This window comes from Natator depressus, chromosome 15 (assembly GCF_965152275.1).
Source record: "Natator depressus isolate rNatDep1 chromosome 15, rNatDep2.hap1, whole genome shotgun sequence".
Taxonomy (NCBI): domain Eukaryota; kingdom Metazoa; phylum Chordata; order Testudines; family Cheloniidae; genus Natator; species Natator depressus.
The window spans coordinates 12169514-12189195 of NC_134248.1; the positions used below are offsets into that span (position 1 = coordinate 12169514).

The 19682-nt window shown below is 41.6% G+C and overlaps 1 protein-coding gene across 3 annotated transcripts in view; it reads left to right on the plus strand.

The window, feature by feature from the left end:
• Nucleotides 1–539: 539 nt before the first annotated feature.
• The window catches only part of RAB36 (RAB36, member RAS oncogene family), a 32741-nt gene continuing 13598 nt past the window's right edge, over nt 540–19682 (plus strand). The window contains exons 1-11 of one of the 3 annotated variants that reach the window (XM_074973310.1): nt 540–598; nt 5438–5516; nt 7067–7171; nt 8773–8864; nt 12038–12103; nt 13622–13723; nt 15306–15370; nt 15512–15563; nt 16608–16689; nt 18670–18760; nt 19318–19437. In XM_074973310.1, the coding sequence (XP_074829411.1) occupies nt 7103–7171; nt 8773–8864; nt 12038–12103; nt 13622–13723; nt 15306–15370; nt 15512–15563; nt 16608–16689; nt 18670–18760; nt 19318–19437 (739 nt within the window). In that variant the 5' untranslated portion in view covers nt 540–598; nt 5438–5516; nt 7067–7102. Of the gene's footprint in view, nt 599–2414; nt 2498–5437; nt 5517–6217; nt 6291–7066; nt 7172–8772; nt 8865–12037; nt 12104–13621; nt 13724–15305; nt 15371–15511; nt 15564–16607; nt 16690–18669; nt 18761–19317; nt 19438–19682 lie in introns of those variants that run through there. The other 2 variants (XM_074973309.1, XM_074973308.1) reach the window with 2 other exon arrangements.

Genomic DNA, 19682 nt, shown 5'->3' on the forward strand with positions numbered 1-19682 from the left:
AAGCCAAAAAACGAAAGCAACCCCCCCCCCCGGGGCAGGTTTACAGTGGGGTAGCTGGGGAAGGGGGCTTTTTCCCGCCCTCCAGAAACGTTAAAAATCGCCCCTCTGACCGAATTACGGGGGCGGGGTCGTTTTCAGGGCACCCCCCCGAAGCCGTTGGTTTGGTCTGAAGTTTAAAAACAGACTCGTAAGGGTCTGTCCTGTTTAAAAAAATCCCAACCCGAACGGAGCCAAGTGGGCACCCCCCCGCCGGGCCCCGCTCCTCGGCCCCCTGCGCCGCGCCTGGCCCCGCTCACTGGGGCCCGGGCCGGCGCCGGTTGCTAAGCAGCGGAGACGCTCTCTGTGTGCGCCCGGTTCTGTGAATAGGTAACTGCGGGGCCTGCCACTGCAGGCTACTGGCCTGCGCAAACAGCGCAGCTAAGGCATTCTCCGCTTGCTGCTAAGCTGGACCAGCGCCGCTGACGTAGTTGGTGAATAGGAAACTGGGGCCGTTATTAGCGTTGGGGAGGGCACTGAGGAGAGAAGTGACCGAACCATCGAGCTGGGGAGACGATGTCCCTCCTGGGGGGGACGGGGAGAGAGACTCTTCTTAGGAGGGGTGAGCCCCCCTCTTTTTAGGGCCGGATAATGGGGGGCCCGCTGATAATCTCGCTTTCCTATGTGGGGGGAGTGTGTGATCCCCGGTGAGGAGAGTGTTTATAAATCCCTGGGGAAAGTGGAGACGACCCCAACCTGCCCCATGGGGAGGGGGGGAGGGCGCACCTGTATGTGTTTGCGTGGCTCATTTGAACCCTCCCTTAGTGTTTGAAATCTGCCTTCTTCAAATGAGAGCCATGGAGAGGCCCTCGACTAGGATTGTTGGCCTGCTGGTCACTCCTTTTATACACCCTGCCCAGGGTCCCTGGGCCAAATCCTGCCCACAGCTAGACTCCCTGCAACCCGCTGACATCACCGAGGCTGCATGGGGTGTCACTGAGGCCAGAATTTGGCCTATCTGTGATTATACATATATAATCAGGGGCAGATGTACAGAGTATCCCAGTGTATATGAGGATATAATTAAATCATTTGTGGAGAAAGGCCAGCACCAGGGTTCACTCTGAGGAAAATGGGAGTGTAGCCTGTATAAAGATTCAAGAATCAGGCCCAAGGATGGGAGAAGAGACAGAGGAGAAAAAAGAAGGAGGTTTGGGGCGGTTAATACAAAATAATTTTATTTAGCCTGGTAATAAAGAGAAGGAGGTGCATTATTTACCTGTACCTATTATTTGTAGGTAATAATATTGAACTTGAATGATTTCAGACAGTCAGAATGCAGGGATATTGCACAGTGACTGACCTATAACTGTATGCTTATGTCTCTTTTATGCCTCTTTCTGCACTCTAGCTGAGGAGTTTGGGTTTCCATAATTACTGTAAGATTATTTCTCAATAGCTGTATGGTATGTAGATCCCTGTTTTCCGAGCGTATATGCAGCACAACTATTATCCAAGTGTCTCCTGCAGGCTTAAAGAACTATATAAACTGTTGGTTATATTTCTGGGTGCCACTCACTCTCTTGCTGCATGGCTTTGGGCAAATCAATTAACTTCTTGATTCAATTTCCTGGTCTGCAAAATTAGGATAATAATATTCAACTTTATAAAGTGCTATGAGGTCCTCAAATGAAAGGTGATATATAAATGCAGAATATTGTTGTTATTTTGGGGAAAATATGCCGGAATGTTAAAGACCAAAATATATAAAAAATCTTGATTTATAATAAGGCAACACTTTTTAATGGACCTATTTGCAGACTATTATTTCTATAGAAAACAAAATATTTAAAATTATACTAATATTGACCAAGAGGGAGGCATTGTTTAGTAATTTAATAATGGGACTGGGTGACAGGCACTCCTGAATCCTAATCTTAGCTCTGCCTCTAATTCTTTCTATAGCCTTGGAAAGTCATTTAGCTGCTGTCTCAGTTTCTCCATTTTTAAAGTGGATTAATATTTGCCTACCCCACAGAACTGTTATAAATATTACAGTAGATGGGTATTTTTTTGTGAAGTGCTTTGAACATGAAAACAACAATCTAATAGCTTAGTGTTCTTGGTTCAAGAAAGCCAAGATAAGAGTATCTAGCCTGGTTCATGTTATTTGAGTTAGAGTTCTACTCTTACAGGGTGAAAGGACTGATCTGCATTAAAATTGGTATCACAAGGGCACAAACAAGCTCAAGATTCTGTGATTTCCTAATAAAAAGAACAATAAAAAAGAAGGCTCAGCAGATGGTTGAAGACATTTTAATCCCTCTGTATGTGAAGATGTAAAAGTGGATATTGTCTCAGATCAAATATGCATAACAGAAGAACTTGTGTAAGAATATTTGATTTAACAATGCTTACATCATACTAAATCCCCATGCTTCATAGAGACCGGCACAGTCCTGTGTTTGCCTTCCTCATACTAGTAGTTCCACTGAAATCAACGGGACACCTCTTGTGAATAGTAAGTAAGATTTATGACCTGCTCCTTCTTCTCCCATTTAAATTAATTATAGCTTTGTTATTGACTTCAATTGGAGCAGAATAGGGTCTCTTGCGTTTTTATTGAAAAGTATATATTTAATTTATTTATGTTAAAGCTTTTGCACCTAAAACAATTAGTGAAATGGTTTCTCACCATGCAGCCTTTTAAGAGAGAAGGAAATTTCAGGCATATTAAAAAAAAAAGGGGGGGGGAGTCATATTTCACATCAAACTTATGCTTCTAGGGGACTTTGAATCCCTGAAGGTGTGAAATAGCTGTATTAGTGGCCTCGGGACCTTATGAAAACCACGCCATGTGATGCTGGGCAAACACCTAAGATATGTAGTAACCATTATTTTGATGCACTGGTTTGTCAACATCCCTCCTGATACTTTTGTCACAGAAATAAAACACGTAGCTCAGAAAAAAACTTTGGTGGAGCCAAATGCTTGAAAAAGATCCAACTACTGTTTTAAAATAGCTGAGAGTTGGAGCCTATAAGTTAGAGACTGAAAAGGGCACAATTATTTGGGAATGCTAGTTAATCGCTCTAGAATAAGATTGATTTAAAAACAAAAACATTTTAAAACAATTGAAAGTAAATATAAAATTATGCTTGCCATTAGACATACACTGCTTTGGCTGCTGTTCTCCACCTATGCAGGGTTTTGGCCATATTGCTTTACCTTATGCCTAGATCTACTAGTCATACCCTCATTTCTGGGCCATGCCCACATTTCTTCCTCCACATTACTTTCCAGAGACCCACCACAGATGTGACATCTAGATTATATGAGGATTATTTCTTCTGTACATTGTTTCCACTTGGTAAACCCTTACGCATCCATGCAAGTGGTCTTGAGACTTGCCTCTGTTTTTTTAAGTACCAGCCCATTAATGTTTATAACATAGCTTTATGTGTAAGTTTAAAATTTGATAGCTTGGTAGGCAGGAAGCATATGTCACTGCAATGCTGATTACCTCACTCTCAGGGAGCTCTGGGTTCTCACTCAGGCGACTGTGACATGTTCTGGCATCAGGGAAAATCAACTGTTTGTGCAGCTTGTGCTACAAAAAAGGTTACTTCCCCACTCTTCACAAAGCAGTTAAATATTCATGCCCATGAGCTAATTTTCATTATGGTTGTGCAACAGCTATAATAATCAGAGTTCTTAGACAGGATTTTACAAAGACAACTGTATGGGTCAGTCAGATCAGTAGAATTAACATCAGACAAAGGAATAGATGCTGGCTTGTCATTGAAATCTACAGTGGCAAACTTTGTTACTGTTAAAATGGTTTTCAAGAAAACATACTTCTTTTCTTAATCTCAGAATTTGGGAGCAAATTATCCAGTAAACCAGCTAGTCCCATATTGTGGGTTAGAAACTCATTGAGTGTGCACTTGTGGAGTTTCCTCCTACTTCCATTGGGATGTGGGCTCTTCCCTTTGCAGAATGGGAAGAGGGTGTCCTGAATAACCTGCAGACCTCCCAATATCCACAGGAAACCAGGCCATCCCTACAAAGGACCCGTGCCTCCACTCTGCCTTCTCTCCTACCTCCTTGGTCCTTTGGCAGGAGCCATGCTGTCCTGGGCTTCTCCAGAGGCCATTAGATTTGTACACTCCTTCAGGAGTAAGAGGGGCAGCATTAATTTATTCTAGTTTTCTGAAGGATGTTGGAGAGAAAGATGGAGAATAGCTGGCCTGCCAGACCCAAATTCCCTCTCCATCCATAGAGTCTGTTTTACATAGAATACTGATAAAGGTGTTTCTAGCACTGATGGAAATGCGGGATGATGCCATGAAGGCAGCGTGTCCCTTTTTTTTTCTCTATGACCAGGTACCCTGCAACCCCATAGGCAGAGGAAATGATCTGGGCCTTGATACACACCTCTGGTCATAGCCAGCTTTAAAGTTTTCTTATTTTCCTCAGTGTTCTTTGACAGAGTTGTATTTCTTAAATCATTATCCATGCTCCCTCATTGTACAGTACAGTTTATTGATTTACTTGCTGGGGGAGTGGGACTGAAGCATGAGCAAAGTAAATATACTGGGTACTAACAAAGACAACCTGTTTATTTAAATTGGTTACCTTGGTCTCTGTTGCACTTTGGATTCATTGAGAGTGGTATTGATTTTTATACTTCCTTTTGTGAAAGGGCTCTAAGAGACAAGCAGTGACTCAGTCTGTGTACACAGGGCAATTATTTACATGCTTAGGATGTTCTAGAACAGAATAGGGGGAGGTTAAGTAAGCAGCTTACATGGTGAGGCTGTCACCCAGGCAATAAGGTTTTTGTTCTGATTTTAAATTATTAATTTAAAATGTGAAAACTAGCTAAAATCTATCCCCATTAGCCACAAAGGGGTCTTATATGTAAAGGGCTAAATCCTATATAGCTTCCAAGGCTAGAAGGGACCATTGTGATCATGTAGTCTGACCCTCTTGTATAACACAGGCCATAGAACTTCCCCCAAATAATTCCTAGAATAGATCTTTTGGAAAAACAACCATTCTTGATTTAAAAATTGCCAGTGATGGAGAATCCCCCATGACCCTTGGTAAATTGATCTCACCTTGTACACACACAGGTAAGCTAATTTACTTTCCTAGGACTATTCACGTAAGTAAAACAAGCTGGATTTAGTCCAGGGGTTGTAGAATTGATAACATTCCAGCTTCTCTGGATGATCTATTGACAGCAAACCCTGGGCTCTTGTTTGTTTTTGCAATATGCCTATGTTCACATGAATGACTAAAAATATTTAAAAGTAACTGCACACAATAGAGAACAAAGCACTGGTTCTAGGTAGCAGATTAGGAATTCAGCTGTGTAATATTCATTGTGTATAGTCTGAAAAAATCATTGTAGTTTCTCAATTTTTCATTGTACATTCATGTGTCATTTTGTAAGGTACTGATCCAAGTGGGATTGCCCCTCAAGACTTTGCTCCAGGACTTCCAGGCTGGACTCCAGGACTGAGAAATAGAATGTGAGAGATTTCTTTTATTCACGATTTTTAAATCTCATTGAAAGAGATGGCAAAATCCTTCATTATACAAGATTAAAATTAATCCATAAGCCTGGAATAGAGGGAAGGACGGTATGCATTGTGTACTAATAAATAGGTTGGCGAGTGCTCCTACCATGCAGATCTGCATTTGATTCCTCAGGGCCTGTCTCTTGCTCCCAGGATGTTAGGAGGTGAGATCAATTAACGGCTTGATAGAACAAACAATTCTTTGTGTAAAGGACTCTTTAAAACAGTTTGCTGGTGAACTGTGCAGCCTGATTCTGAAGTTGAGCTGAAATCCATTTAGCTGAAATTCTGAAAATTCCTCATGGGTTTCATCACATTCTCTCAGGGGTTCCATCGTTAGTATCCTTAATATTACTTTATTGCTAGTTTCCCAGCCCTCCAGGCCCTTATCTAAGGGGCTGATCCTGCAAGTCTTTACTCAGGCCCACCACCCACTGAATTCAGTGGCACTATTTCCTTAATGCAGAATCAGAGGCCCATTGTGCTTACTAACCAATAGCATCTGACTACCCACATCCATAAGTAACCAGTTCAGCCCTTTAAAACTGCTCCTTGTTAGAGAGATCTGCAGTATCCCTATGTAGTTAGTTACTCTTTATTCCAGCTCCACCTTCAGATGGGGGTGGGGGTGGCGGGGTGGAATGTTTCAAACCAGTTGCTATGGTCACGCAGTAGCAGGCGGAGCTGCTCGTGTAGCTGAGAACCTGCTGCATCAGCTGCTGCATGGTGAGTCCTACTTTGCTACATGATCAGTTTTCTTATTGGAAATGTCTTTATTGTAAGTTCTGGTAGCAGATAATTACTCTAATAAAGGACTTTTCCCTGCATCCCCCAAAGCTACATTGTGTAGCTAAACGGATGTGTTTGGAATATGTCTCTAGGTGGCTGGGGTGACTGGGATTTCTTAATATATGCATGATTCATATGAACATTACCCTTCTTCCAAGTCACGTTGTGTATTGACTTAATTCTGTCTGAGCTGCTTTTGGATGACAGTTTTGTTCAGTATCAGGAAAAGTGGCAACTTCATGATCCTTCCGCCTCCAACCAATTGGATGAAATGATGTCATGTAGGATTTATAATGTAACATGCATTGGGAAGGGGCATGAGGGAGATTTCAAATAATTATGAGAAAGATTTTTAAATGTTGTGTTGAAACACCTTACAAAATTATTTATCTGATGGAGAAACTATAAACACTTGTCTGTAAAATTAATCCCTGAGTGAGGGAGTCTCTTCCATCTTACTGAAATGAGACTTGGCTGCATTGTAACCTCCGAAAGCCGCTCATTGCTGTTACAGCAACATAGTGAAAGAGTTCCTTTTAGCTAAGAAATGGGGCATTTATTACAAAGTGAAATCAAAGATCTACAAGCAGTGGGCTGCCAACTGCCTGGTTTTGTACCAGGAAAACAAAGATGCAGTATCCATAAGGAATGGTCATTTCCTTTTTTCATTCATGTTTGGGGTCTGCTGAGATGATTGTCTGTTTCCTTTACAGGTTTCATGTCTAACAGAGACAGACTGGATTTGGAGGATGAAGTCCAGCCTAATGCATTTGATTCCTCCAGTGAGTAGGGACAGAATAATCTCCCACTTCCCCAAGGTAAGCAGCTCCTCCTTCCTGTGCCCATACAGCTTGGCACCTGGCAGGCTAAGTAGTGCCTTCCCCACCCACCCAGGAGTTTTTTCCCCCCACTTACATACAATTATTTTTTGCTTTTTTTAAATGCAGAAATTTTAATAATTTCTCAGCATTTCAGAGGGACCAACATCATTTCTCCGTTCCCTTCCAAGGCTGGTATCTCAATTACCAACCTTGATCCCTTCCTTCAACCAAAAATGGACATACATCTTGACACAAAAGCCTTGTCTGTAATTCCCACCTGTTCTTTCAACTGACACAGGTAATTGCCACAGTTAGGGAGTTGTTACAGTATTTTGGGAAAGATGAAAAATGTGCCTGGGATTTAATAGGCAAAAAAGGAAAATAGATCGAGGGGGGGTTATAGGATTTGATGGAGTTTCCTTTCTCATGTTCTTTTTTTCAGTTGCACAAAAGTTCTTTAAACACAGTCCTTTTGGGCTGTGCCTGAAATAGTTCATGCTTGATCTCAGCCCAAAGATTTTGTTTTTAATTTGGTCAGAGTCAGCTCAATTGTTTAATAAATTATGCAAGCATGGAGGGAAATACACTTTTAAAAATATTCCATTTGAAATGTTTGCACTTGCATAATTCCCTCTAGCGAAAGAGGTGTTATTAGCCTTAGCCTGCACACCTGTAAAATCTTGCAGGATACAAGGTAACAACCACTGCCTAAATCATGCAACAGTCAGAGCAGGGTACAATAACCATAAGAATAAAAGACCAGCCATACTGGGTCAGACCAGTGGTCCATCTAGCCCTGTATCCTGTGTTCCAACAGTGGCCAATGCCAGATACTTCAGGGGGAATGAACAGAACAGGTAATAAGTGATCCGTCCCCTGTTGCCCATTCCCAGCTACTGGGAAACAGAGGCTAGGGACATTTAAATTCGTGATACTATGAGTGAATTTAAGAAATAGCAGGGACTTATTGGGAGGGTTGTGGGAGTGGGAAGGGAAGGGAAATCAAGCCTGCTTTATTAGAAATCAGTCATAACAGAAAGAGCTCCCTGCACAAGATGAGGTATAAAAGACAGTGTAGTAAGAATGACCTGATGGATAGCATGACCACAACTGTGAATTTTTTTCATTTTATGGAGGAAATTAAAGTTCCTGAATCTTTAACGCCAGACAAAAAACACAGAGATATCTTGTGTACTGTGGAGTTTATCTAGGGATTTACATGATGAAGGAGGCTTACACTCAAAAAAGTGATAAAATAAGTGATGGAGATGATACTTTTGTTGTCTGAAGGGGAAGCTGCTGGTCTACTTGGGAAGTTATTCCTGATTAACTCCATGTGTGGATGCTTTTAATCTGGAATAGTAAATCCACTTTAAATTCACACCCTGTTTTATTCCAGATTAATTTTCATGTGTAGACAGACCCACATACTGTGTAGCCTCACTGCCTGTTAATCCAGGGAATCTTTCTCCCCTGCCTGTCCTTGATGAGGGCTTCAAATTCATCATCTTGTAAGGAGTCCAGCCAAATGGGAACAAATTAACATGTTAGACATCATCCCACAATCCATCCAAGTGACTGCTCTGTATTATCTGCAGTGGTACACACCAGAGGCCTGTCTCCAGTTCAAAGACCACTTCCATGCACTGGTCAGGAGTGCCTGTCAGCAACACAACACTGGGACAGTTGGGTGAGTCTCTGTAATAAACTGGCCTTTACATTTTAAAAATTATTTTAAGTTCTTATGTATACTTTCCTTAGTGTCTTAGCCTCACTTCTCCCCTGCCCCCATATATTTTAAGCTGTGTCTGTACTAGAATTCTCAGCCATGTTTGACAATAGTTGTCCAGTGGAGTTCCTTCTGCTTCCCACAAACTGGTGCTGAAGTTGTTTTTCCTGCTGATGTAGTCAGGGTCAGCCAAGTTCAACAACTTGGGTCAACCACGGTCAGGGTCATCCAAGTCCAAATGGTCAACCATGATTTTTAAATAGGTGTGGAAGTCTGTCCTGTCTACACCAGCAGTGTCCTGTCTACACCAGCAGGACAACCAAGTTCAAAACTAGCAGTAGGGAATAGGGTAGATGTAGCCTTGCTCTCCTCCTCTCAGTTGACACCAATACTGATTGAGTATAGAAAACCAGTAATTAAGACAAATCTTTGGGCCAAATTCTGTTTTCATTTATGCTGGTATAAATGTGGAGTGGCTCCATTTTCAGTCAATGGAGTTACCTAGGAATCTGGCCGTAACCCTTCAAAACTATTTCTTTCAGGAAAACAGACATTTTATACTTTCTCCTTAAAGCTGGAGCATTATTCTGGAGAAGAATAATATATTGTGCTGAGAAATGCAAATCACTTTTCTTCTTTTGCCTTTCATAATGCTTCTTGAATTGTTTTTTTTTTAAATGTCATCTCTCCCAGAGCAGGCTTTCCTTTTACTCATTCCTTCAGTGAAATTGTAATGTTAAATTTCACAAACTCAGCCTTATGATTTCATTGCTGAGTCAAGGCAGAGAGTTGAGCTGTGAGGGAGATCATCCCTATTCAACTACAATAAATAGTTTAAAAATAAAATTGAGAAGGTTACTGGCAAAGTATGTCAATGATATAAATATTCCCTTTTGGGGGGGGTTGCTCCAGTGTGAAAATCTCTCTCTCTAAGGGAAGCTAACTGTATTTTGAGTACTCAGAATGTAGTTTACTACTCTTAAAGACAAAACTTGTTAATTTTATTGAGCTATATCCATCTTTAAGCAGAACTCCTCATTCATCTTATTGGGGAGTCTTGCTTAAAAACTGAGGATATAAGGGCATACTATGGCCCTGTATTGCTAGTTTTTCTTTGCTGTACATCTGTTGCAGGTACCCCAGGGCCATTTTCTGAATCTTCAGCATGCTGGCAAAATACTATTTACTGAACAGAAATATTCTTCTCATCTGTAACCCAGACATTATTGCTTTTACAAGAATTATAGTAACTCCCCTTTCATTTAATCTGGCCCCAGTGAATGGCTAAAAGGATTTTTATTTTGGCTCCTTAATAAAATTAAAGCCCTCTCTTTTCAATGGTCACTAGATCGGACCATTCTTATGCTGCTTCTTGGCAGACAGCTGATGGTTTGACCCAGTATATACAAAACAAGAGCATTACTTGTCATGAACAGCTGTTATTTTCCTTTCTTATTATTTTTAGTTATGTGGAATATTTCTCCTCGCATGCAACAAAATAGTGTGAGCAATTCAGTGACTGGTGGACCATATATTAAGTCTCTGTTCATGTTCCATCAGTGTGTGAGCCCCAGAGTATTTTGTTCTACTAGGAGTTAATGGAAGTCACATATTCAAACAGTTATATTCTTCTTTTGATTCCTTTTGCCTTTAATGGAGCTGATTTCATCAAGTATCATATCATCAGCAGTTAATAATCAGGGATCAGAATTTCATTGAGCCGTGATATAACCTGAGAGATTGTTAAATAAAAGATTTGTTTCTCTTTTAAAAATTCAGTATAAAACTATTAAATCTACTAAGCTATTACTGTAGCATACACACAGGAGACACTAAATTATCATTCAGGGGTTAGTTCATTGAAATCAGTCACAGTTACCCACCCACCTGCAGCTCCTTAAAGACATACAAAATTACAGTATTAAGAGTACAACTTGAGTAACTTAAAGACCATCTGCTGCTTCCTGTGGGAGGATCCAGACCAAAGAGGATTATTTGAAGCCAGCCTCAGATTAATACTATTCCAAATAGTCAGGAAATCTTTTGGCACTAAATGCTGTGTTTTCTCCAGAGATAAATCTCACAGTAGATTAGTCATTATAAGATATTTTCTTGTTCAGGTCCATAGGACCCGATACTGTGCCATTCGAGTCAATGAGTCTTGCTGTTGATTTTAGTGGCAGCAGGATTGAGGCCGCACATTTCCAAATGCTCACAAATACACAGATTCTTGTATGCCGTTATGTGCAAATTAGGGTGACCAGATGAAGCGGACAAAATATCGGGAGACATGGGGGAAACAAACAAACAAAAAAAAGCGGCCGGAGCTGAGTTGCCAAAGCAAAACAAAAAACCCACTGGAGCGGCCAAAGCCCTAATATCAGGACAAATGGGGTCCCGACCGTGCATCGGTCGGGACGTGGGACAAATAACTAAAAATCGGGACAGTCCTGCTTTTATTGGAATGTCTGGTCACCGTAGTGCAGATGCTCACACCTGGACACACACATATAAACATACAGTACATGCGTTCTTAGTAGGAGAGAGTCTCTGCCTCAAAGAATTTACAATCTAAGAAAAACTGTACAGTGTAAGAAACACAGTATTTATCTCCGCTCACAGTATCCAGTTCTTTTTGCAATTGCAAATTCAGGGTCCTCCTTTCTCCTCCTTTAGTAATTGCAAATTCAGGCTCTGATACTGCAGTTGATTAAGCTAGGGCGGACTCTTGCAGCTGCACACATTCTGTGAAAGCATACTACTCTGCCTGTGCATTACAACTTACTGGATAGGAGCCTAAGTCACCATTACATGGTAAGAATATTGAAACTAAGGGCAAGTCTACACTACAGAGCTACATCAGCACAACTGCAGCGTGTCTGGTGAAGACGTGCTATGCCGATGAGGGAGTGCTTTCCTGTTGGCATAATTACTCCACCTCGGCAAGAAGCAGAAGCTATGTTGGCAGGAGAACATCTCCCACTGACATAGTGCCGGTGTGAACAGCACCAAACTTGCGTCGCTAAGGGGAGGGGTGCTTTTTCACACCCCTGAGTGACGTAAGTTATATTGACTTAGGCTGTAGTGTAGACCTGCCCTAGTATTACTGAAAAATAACAAAATATTTGTTACAGGCTGAAAATATCCAAAGTGGTTGTGGTTGGAGACCTCTATGTTGGGAAAACCAGCCTCATCAACAGGTACAGTATATCTCAGCAGATTGGGTTTGCTGTTTAAATGTATACCAATTTCTCTGCATGCTGGACTCTCTTCCTTTACCATCTATGTTTTCAGGATGATTGCCTCATTGTAGTAAGGACTTTCAGTTTTCTATTAAATCAGTAATAAAAATATTAAGTATTTCTGTTCACCCCTCTGCTGATCACAGTACCCCACGCTGTCTGTCTAAAGATGGTTTTTGGGCATTAAACTGAAGGAAAACCAGAAAACCTACAATTATAGGCACTAAAATTCACTACAGCATCATAGAAAACCCCTGTTAGCACCTTGATCAGTCCTTTTTGGCAGTGCAGGATTATTCCCTCTATGGTATATTCTCCGATATTTTGACCAGTCTCGTTTTAAATGATCCCAAGATATGGGGCTTTCAGCATTTCCTTTGGAAGGCTGGAGTGGCCCTCAGATTCTCAGTCTTGTTTGGAGAATTGTTCCTTAAAACATTTAAAAAAGATCTTGCCTATTCACTGACCCCAATAAAAGCAGCTCAGGCCACTTCTACTTCTGCAAGAGATTGTTGGGAGCCCAGAGATTCCTCTCACACCTTTGGGTATAAACTGAGTCAGTTAAGCATGAGGACCCTGAAGCATTAATTTCACTGATACTTCCCAGAATCCTAAGGCCAGTTCTATACTTCATGGTGTGATGACAGTATCAGGATATGGAATTTAAATAGGTTGTTATCACGATAGCTTCCTTACTATCCTCACAATTTCAGTCAGTTTCTAAATATTGGTAAGAAGTAGATTCTGGATGGTTTCTCATCCTTTTGGATAATTCATTTTTCTCTACTTAATGTGATCCATATTCATCTATATTTGCCACCTATCAGATATCCCTTATACATGAAGTATCCTGTGGTTTTAATTTCTTTGATAGTCAAGAAATAGTTTATTCTGATTTTCTCCAGTCCTGGGGGGTCTGTTAGGGTATGTCTGCATTACAATTGGGAGCATGCATCCCAGCACAGATAGACTCCCTGAGAGTGGGGCTTGAGCTAGCATGCTAAAAATAGCAGTGTGGACATTGCGACTTGGGAGGCAACACAGGTTCTCCAGTCCACCTAACCCTCTGGATCTGAGCTTGGGTAGCTAGCCCAAGTCTCTGCTGGGGCCACGACATCGACACTACTATTCTTAGCATGCTAGTTCAAGGCCTGTTAGTACAAGTGTGTCTACCCGGGCTGGGAGGCTCGCTCTCAGCTTCAGTGTAGATATACCCTTAGAGAAGCCCACTATAGTTTTCCCTTTATGTTTCATTTACTTCATCCTTACTCAGAGTAACTACTCTCTTCATTATCAATTTGTTTCTCATTGATTTGGTAAATATTTTTGAAATACAATGTGACTGAATACCAATCTTCTGCTCCACAGTTATTTAACTCCTCCCTATATAACACACCTTGCACAATACTGAGGCATGATATAAAATTTAAAAAACACCATGCTATTAGCTTTCTCCTAATACCTTTTTCATTGCAGGTTTTGTAAAGATATTTTTGATCGAGACTACAAGGCAACCATTGGAGTAGATTTTGAAATTGAGCGGTTTGAAATAGCTGGAGTGCCATATAATCTCCAGATGTAAGTTGGAACCTTATAGTACCAGCTGTTTTCTTTCTTATATGCCTACAGTTTGAACAGAACTTGAATTGCTACAGGCTTTAGTGGTATCAAAACCTCTGGTTTATATTCCATACAACATAGTGCAGTGTGAGAAACACCTGCTGTCCTTGGGCACTGAAGAATTTCAGGATTTTAGTATAAACCTCAAACTGTTGGGTTCCTTGTCTTTGAAAGCTTTATAATTGTACCACCCACACTCTCCTTAGATACCATGTCTGATTTTTTAGTTGGGTTCTTTCTTTTTACTCAGTCTTCCTGTAAGATTGAATTAAGCCCAGGGGCAGCAAATTATATCCTTGGCTACATCTATTCCACTCTGTTGCCTTCAGTGGGAGTACATGGATGTAAATGAATAGAGAATTTGGTTTTATGAGATTCGGGCTTTGCTCCTGCACCCATTGAAGTCAGTGGCAAAGCTCTCAGTGGCGTAGGATCAAGCACTAAGGCCCAGATCCACAAACCGCAGACTTAGGTGCTTAAATTTCATCTTCAAATGCCAGTTTTGGCTCCACTGTGATCCACAAAACTCTTTCCAAATCCTGTAGATGCCTAAACTCACTTGGCTCTAAAGTTTTCTGGGTGAAAGCTCCATCAGCACCTAAGTTTCTGCCTCTGGGCATGCACACTTCTACCTCATTCTAAGTGTCTGGATGCCTATCTCCTGTCTAAACCCCAGATTAATCTACAAACCGGGGGAAGATAGGTGTTTGTCTGCCTAAATCATGTGCAGGGCCCAATCCGCTAGGCTTGGTCAGAGACCATCTACTGTATTGGGTCCTATTCAGAATTTTGCTGGAGGAGGAAGTAGTGCTTTCCATCTTATAATTGTTAGCCCAATGGTTAGTACACGTGCCTGGGACTCTGCTGGAGTGCGAGAAAGGATTTGAAGGGGGGGGGGGTGTCTCCCACCTCTCAGGAGAGTGCTCTAGCCACTGAGCTTTGAGGCTACTTCAATCTCTCCTGCTGAAGCTGTTCTAGTTTGGATAAATAATTAAAGAGTAATTGGAGGAGGGGGATTGAAGCCTGAGTCTCCCACCTCCTTCAGTTGTTGCCTTAATCACTGGGCTACAGAACCAATCTCTCTGTCTCTTCCGCCAGTGACTTTTTCACTGTGGATAGATAGACTTAAATAGTCACTGAGTCAGAGAGAGTACAGGGAGTCTAGGCGTCTAACTCAGGCTTTGTGGCTCATAATGGTGTTACTGTGATTTTCTGCCCACCTAAAAGTTAGATGCTGTGATGCTCAGCATTGCAACACCTAAGACCCTTTGTGGATCTGGGCCTAAATGGCTTCCCCAAGGCTAAATCATGTCTGTTCTGAGAATAGCAAATACAGGGTTAAAATGCCTTCATTAAAATAATGGTGCTTTACACTTTACAGGATGTCTAACAGTGCTTAATGGGTAACATATTCCAGATGGTAAGCTTCTCTGGTATCACATTCTTCTCCAACTTGTACCAGTCTGTTGCTTCATTAGTGTGTTTGCTCAGGTTGCACTGGGTTTGATTGACCTGAAATTTCTCTTTTCCTTTTGCACAGATGGGACACAGCAGGTCAGGAAAAGTTCAAGTGCATTGCATCTGCTTACTACAGAGGAGCAGAGGGTGAGTAAGTCAGAAAGCACTTCACAGTCAGGATCAAATGAACTGTGCTCTCACTGTATGCTTCAGGAACTGAATTGAACCCGTAAGATTTCTAATCCACTGTCTCATTTAATCATTTTTTCTGTGCTGTTTTTATTGCAGTTATTATAACAGTGTTTGATCTGGCTGATATCCAGACTTTGGATCACACGAAGTAAGTTCCTGGCCAAGTCTTTGAGATTTTAGTAAAAGGTCTCCAGCATAAAACTGAACTGGGAATTAAAATTCACTGGGCCTGATTTTATGTGTAGGTATCTTACTAAGCCAGAAAAATGAAGGGTGGATTTAGCCAATGTGTCTGAATAATTTAGTGTCTCAAATGTTACTCATTTCCTAGGCTTTCTACTTACCAAATAGCATTTTCTTACTCCAGTACTGTCTGTAGTGATGATTCTGATAGAAAAGATTCTGGTACTTAGATTTAAAGCAGAATGTGGGCTGTAAAGGAGGGAATGGGGTACTGGAGAGACTACCTTGCACAGATCAGTCATAAGTACTGCAGTGTCTGCAGCGTGTACAAATATCATTTTATTAAATAGTGTCTCTGCTTGGTAGAAGAAGGTTGAAGTCTGTGGGCCTAATTTTTCTTTCTCTTACATTGGTAACTCAAAGATCACTCCACCTAAGTCAATGGCATTTCACAGGTGTAAAACTGGTGCGAGATAAGAATCAGGCACAGCTTCAGAGTGATCTCTTCCATTAGATTCTTGCCCCAGTGGGAGTTTCTCTCTCTTTCCTTCACTCTCTTTCTTCTTCTCTACTTCATCATTCATCTTTTTCATTCTATCTCTGCTTCTCACTCTCTCTTCCTGTTCTTGCATCTTATTCCTTATCTCTGTGCAGTGTCACCATTACTTTGGCCACATCCTTTGCTGTGGGTGAATAGTGTGGCACTTTTGCATTCCTTCTCTAGGGGCTCTGATCACTGTTGGACTTGCATTCTAAAGTGGGCAAGGTTGGCTGAAACAAGAACTACTTTCACAGGATGGTAAGCATGTGTCCAGAGGAGCTTTCAAGCCATTTATTCTCTAGTGGGAAAGGCACATGACACATCGGCATCTTCCTCTTCTCTCATTCTCTTTGTTGTTGGTTTCTTTGTCTCTTTCCCTTTCCCCCATATACCTCTATTTCTTTCACTCCTCCTTGCCTTCTTTCTTCCTCTCTCATTACATCTTACTCCTCCCATTCTGTGTTTTAGGCAGTGGCTAGAGGATGCATTGAGGGAGAATGAGCCAGGGTCCAGCTTCATCTTTCTGGTTGGAACAAAGAAAGATTTAGTGGTAAGTAGTACAAAAGCGGTTCATAAAATATGTCTCTCCTAACCCACTCCAGCGAATTTCCATTTGAAGTTAAGTCCAGGTATTGAGTCCCCACAATATGTGGTAGCTGCTGCAAAGATCTTGAGAAACAAACTGTATTAACTCCAAAGCAAAGAGGGGTCATGTAGACCTGGAGCAGTAAGCCTCACAGAATGGAAGAGAGTAAACATTTTCTAGAGTGCTGGAGGTCCCCAAATCATTCCCTGTTCTGTTGGAGGCACAGCTTTACCAAACACACCTGAAGTCACACACAGCAAAGTTTTAAGACCTGAGAAGATTCAGTGCCATGGTAGCACTCCTAAAGACTGCTATGTAGACAACGGATTTAAAAGCTCAGTTATGTCCCCACCCCCTGCTTCTTTGAGGGGGTCATCTGCAAAAGGAGGAGGGAGCAGTTGGCCTCTTCAGACTTGAGTTTATCGCCTTCATTAGCCACCACCCTGTCAAAATTCAAAAGTAAACACCCTTTTCCTGCTGTTTAGCTATATTTCCTTTCAGTTGCTGCCTGCAATGCTATTCATATCCCTAAAGCTCCTTAGCCCACTTATTTTCCATCAGTTCCTTGGCTGTCTGAAGGAGCGCTAATGCACCGCAGAAGGCTTTGCTCCTGTCAGTTACAACATGAGAAGCTCTTAGAATCTTCTGGCGTGTATCAGGGCAGATAGGGTAGGTAGCAGAAAAAGTTAAACAGGTTTGAGAGGTCAGGGGACACGAGCTGGGTTCAGGTGGCACTGGAAGTAAGAAGGAATTCTGTTTGGAGGCATGTAGGACTTTGTCTTGTGTGGCAGGAGAATATTGGATTAAAACTAGAAAGTTGTCAGCAGGTACAATAGGCTGATTATTAGACTCCCCACCTATAAATACTCTTGAGGTGCTTGCTGATCATCTGTCACTCTCCCAGATGCACTTTGGGTAATTGTCAGCCAGTGAATAGTGGCTGAAGCAGTGAGAAGCTCTTAATACATGTAGCCAGTGGCAATGGGAAACTGACTTGGGTCCTGATCCCGCTGCTGCTTATGCAAATACTTAACTTTAGACGTTTGAGTAGTTCCATTGACTTTATTGGGATTACTCACATGTTTAAATTAAGCACTTTGCAGGACTGGGCTTTGGGATTACACAATACTAGTCAATTTCTATCTGTAGCCCGTTGACCATAGAGAGCAAATTAAGAGAGGAAAAAGTCTTTTAAAATGAAAATAAAGGTACAAGAATTAAAAATAAATAAAATAAAAATAGAAGGGAAAGAAAAAGAAGGCAATAACAGAAAAGCCGATTAAGAGGGAAAAAAGACGAGCAAGAGAGCAAAAAAAGTCAGGGCGGGGGAGAAAACAGTAAAAACAAAAGGGTTAGAAAGAGGAGTGAAATCAGGAGAGCAACATGAGACAGATGGAGGAGGAAGAGAAAGGACCTTCACAATTACTAATGCCCTATTGTTGGTGGCTCCTGTAATTTTCTGCTTAGAATTATTTAGAGACCATCTCTTCTGTTCTGTGTTTGTATAGCATCTAACACAATGGGGTCCTGGTCCGTGAGTAGGGCTCCTCATTGCTATGGTAATAATAATAACCACCTGAAGGTAGCATCTGATAGCTCTCTAGACTACCATATTGTTAATGGGTTCACTTCTGCTGTCTGATGCTTCACTGCTGTGGAATACAGAGGGAGAATTATATTTAAAAAGAAGTCCTATGTGATTTCCCCTGTCAAATATCTATCTAGCTGTTTTCTTTCACTAGTTCTGTCTTGATATATGGGACATCCTGGTGTACAAGCTCTAAGGCAAGGCCAGGAAAAGAAAGGACTGACCCTGTGAAAGCTGAAAGCCTCACAATGTAGGGACTGATAGCATCTTTGTGTTACTGTTACCCCAGATATATTCTGGCAGTATTGTGCCTGCTTTATGTTACAGACAAAGTGATTCCCTGCTGTTTTTCTTAGTCAGGTGCCGCATGTGAGCGGACAGAACTGGATGCCATTCGCTTTGCCAATGAGATGCAGGCTGAATACTGGTCTGTCTCAGCAAAAACAGGTTAGTCACTGCACTGGAGACTGGTTGAGTGTGGCCAGTGCCATTTGCTGGGAAAGAGGGTATCAAGTTCCCCTGATTATGTACACACCAGTTGGTCATGTGCACATGAGGCTATATATGTGTTTGAGGATGTGTGTTTCTAAATGGTTCTATATGGCTGTATGTATGTGCATTTGTACAGTCATGTTTGCAGAAATGTGCATTGTATTTGTATGCATTGTCTGGGTTTATTCATAAATGATGGTGCACAAGTGCTTGAGTGTGTGTGTATCAGTGCTCAAATTGGGGCCATAGGAAGCTATATTGCACCACAACTTTCCTCTACTGCTGCTCATCAAAAATATATTTGTATGTGTGGTTGAAGGAGGGAAATGAGAAAGCGTCACCATGGGGTGGTGGGGATCCAGAGTATACTGTCACTTTGTGGGGAGCACTTTTAGGGTGGCACACTATCACTTTTCTCTCCAGTTTGACCCGTGGTTTGTGTTCATATTTGTATATTTGATCTTGTGTAGCTGTGGGTTTGTAAAACATGGTTTTTCTCTCCTGTTTCCCAGGGGAAAATGTAAAGGAGTTTTTTTCTCGAGTTGCTGCTTTGGCCTTTGAACAGTCTATGCTGAAGGAGCTGGAGAAGAGCAATGGTCGCATGGCCCAGATCGGGGCAGGAAACCTCATCAGTACGTTCAGCTTCACTCTCCCTGTACACTTCAGTCACTTAAAAGTTTGGGGAAATGCGGATGTTTCTTGAGGGCCAAATTCTGCCTCATTTATACCAGCGCAACCTCTGACCTAATTTTTTGTCTTTCTTGGTTCTTATGTGTGGTTGCACAAGTGTTACTGAAGGCTGAATCTGGTCTCTGTCATCTTTATTACAGGAAGGTGATCCTACATGGATTAATTATGGTTTCCTTTGGTTTCCTCA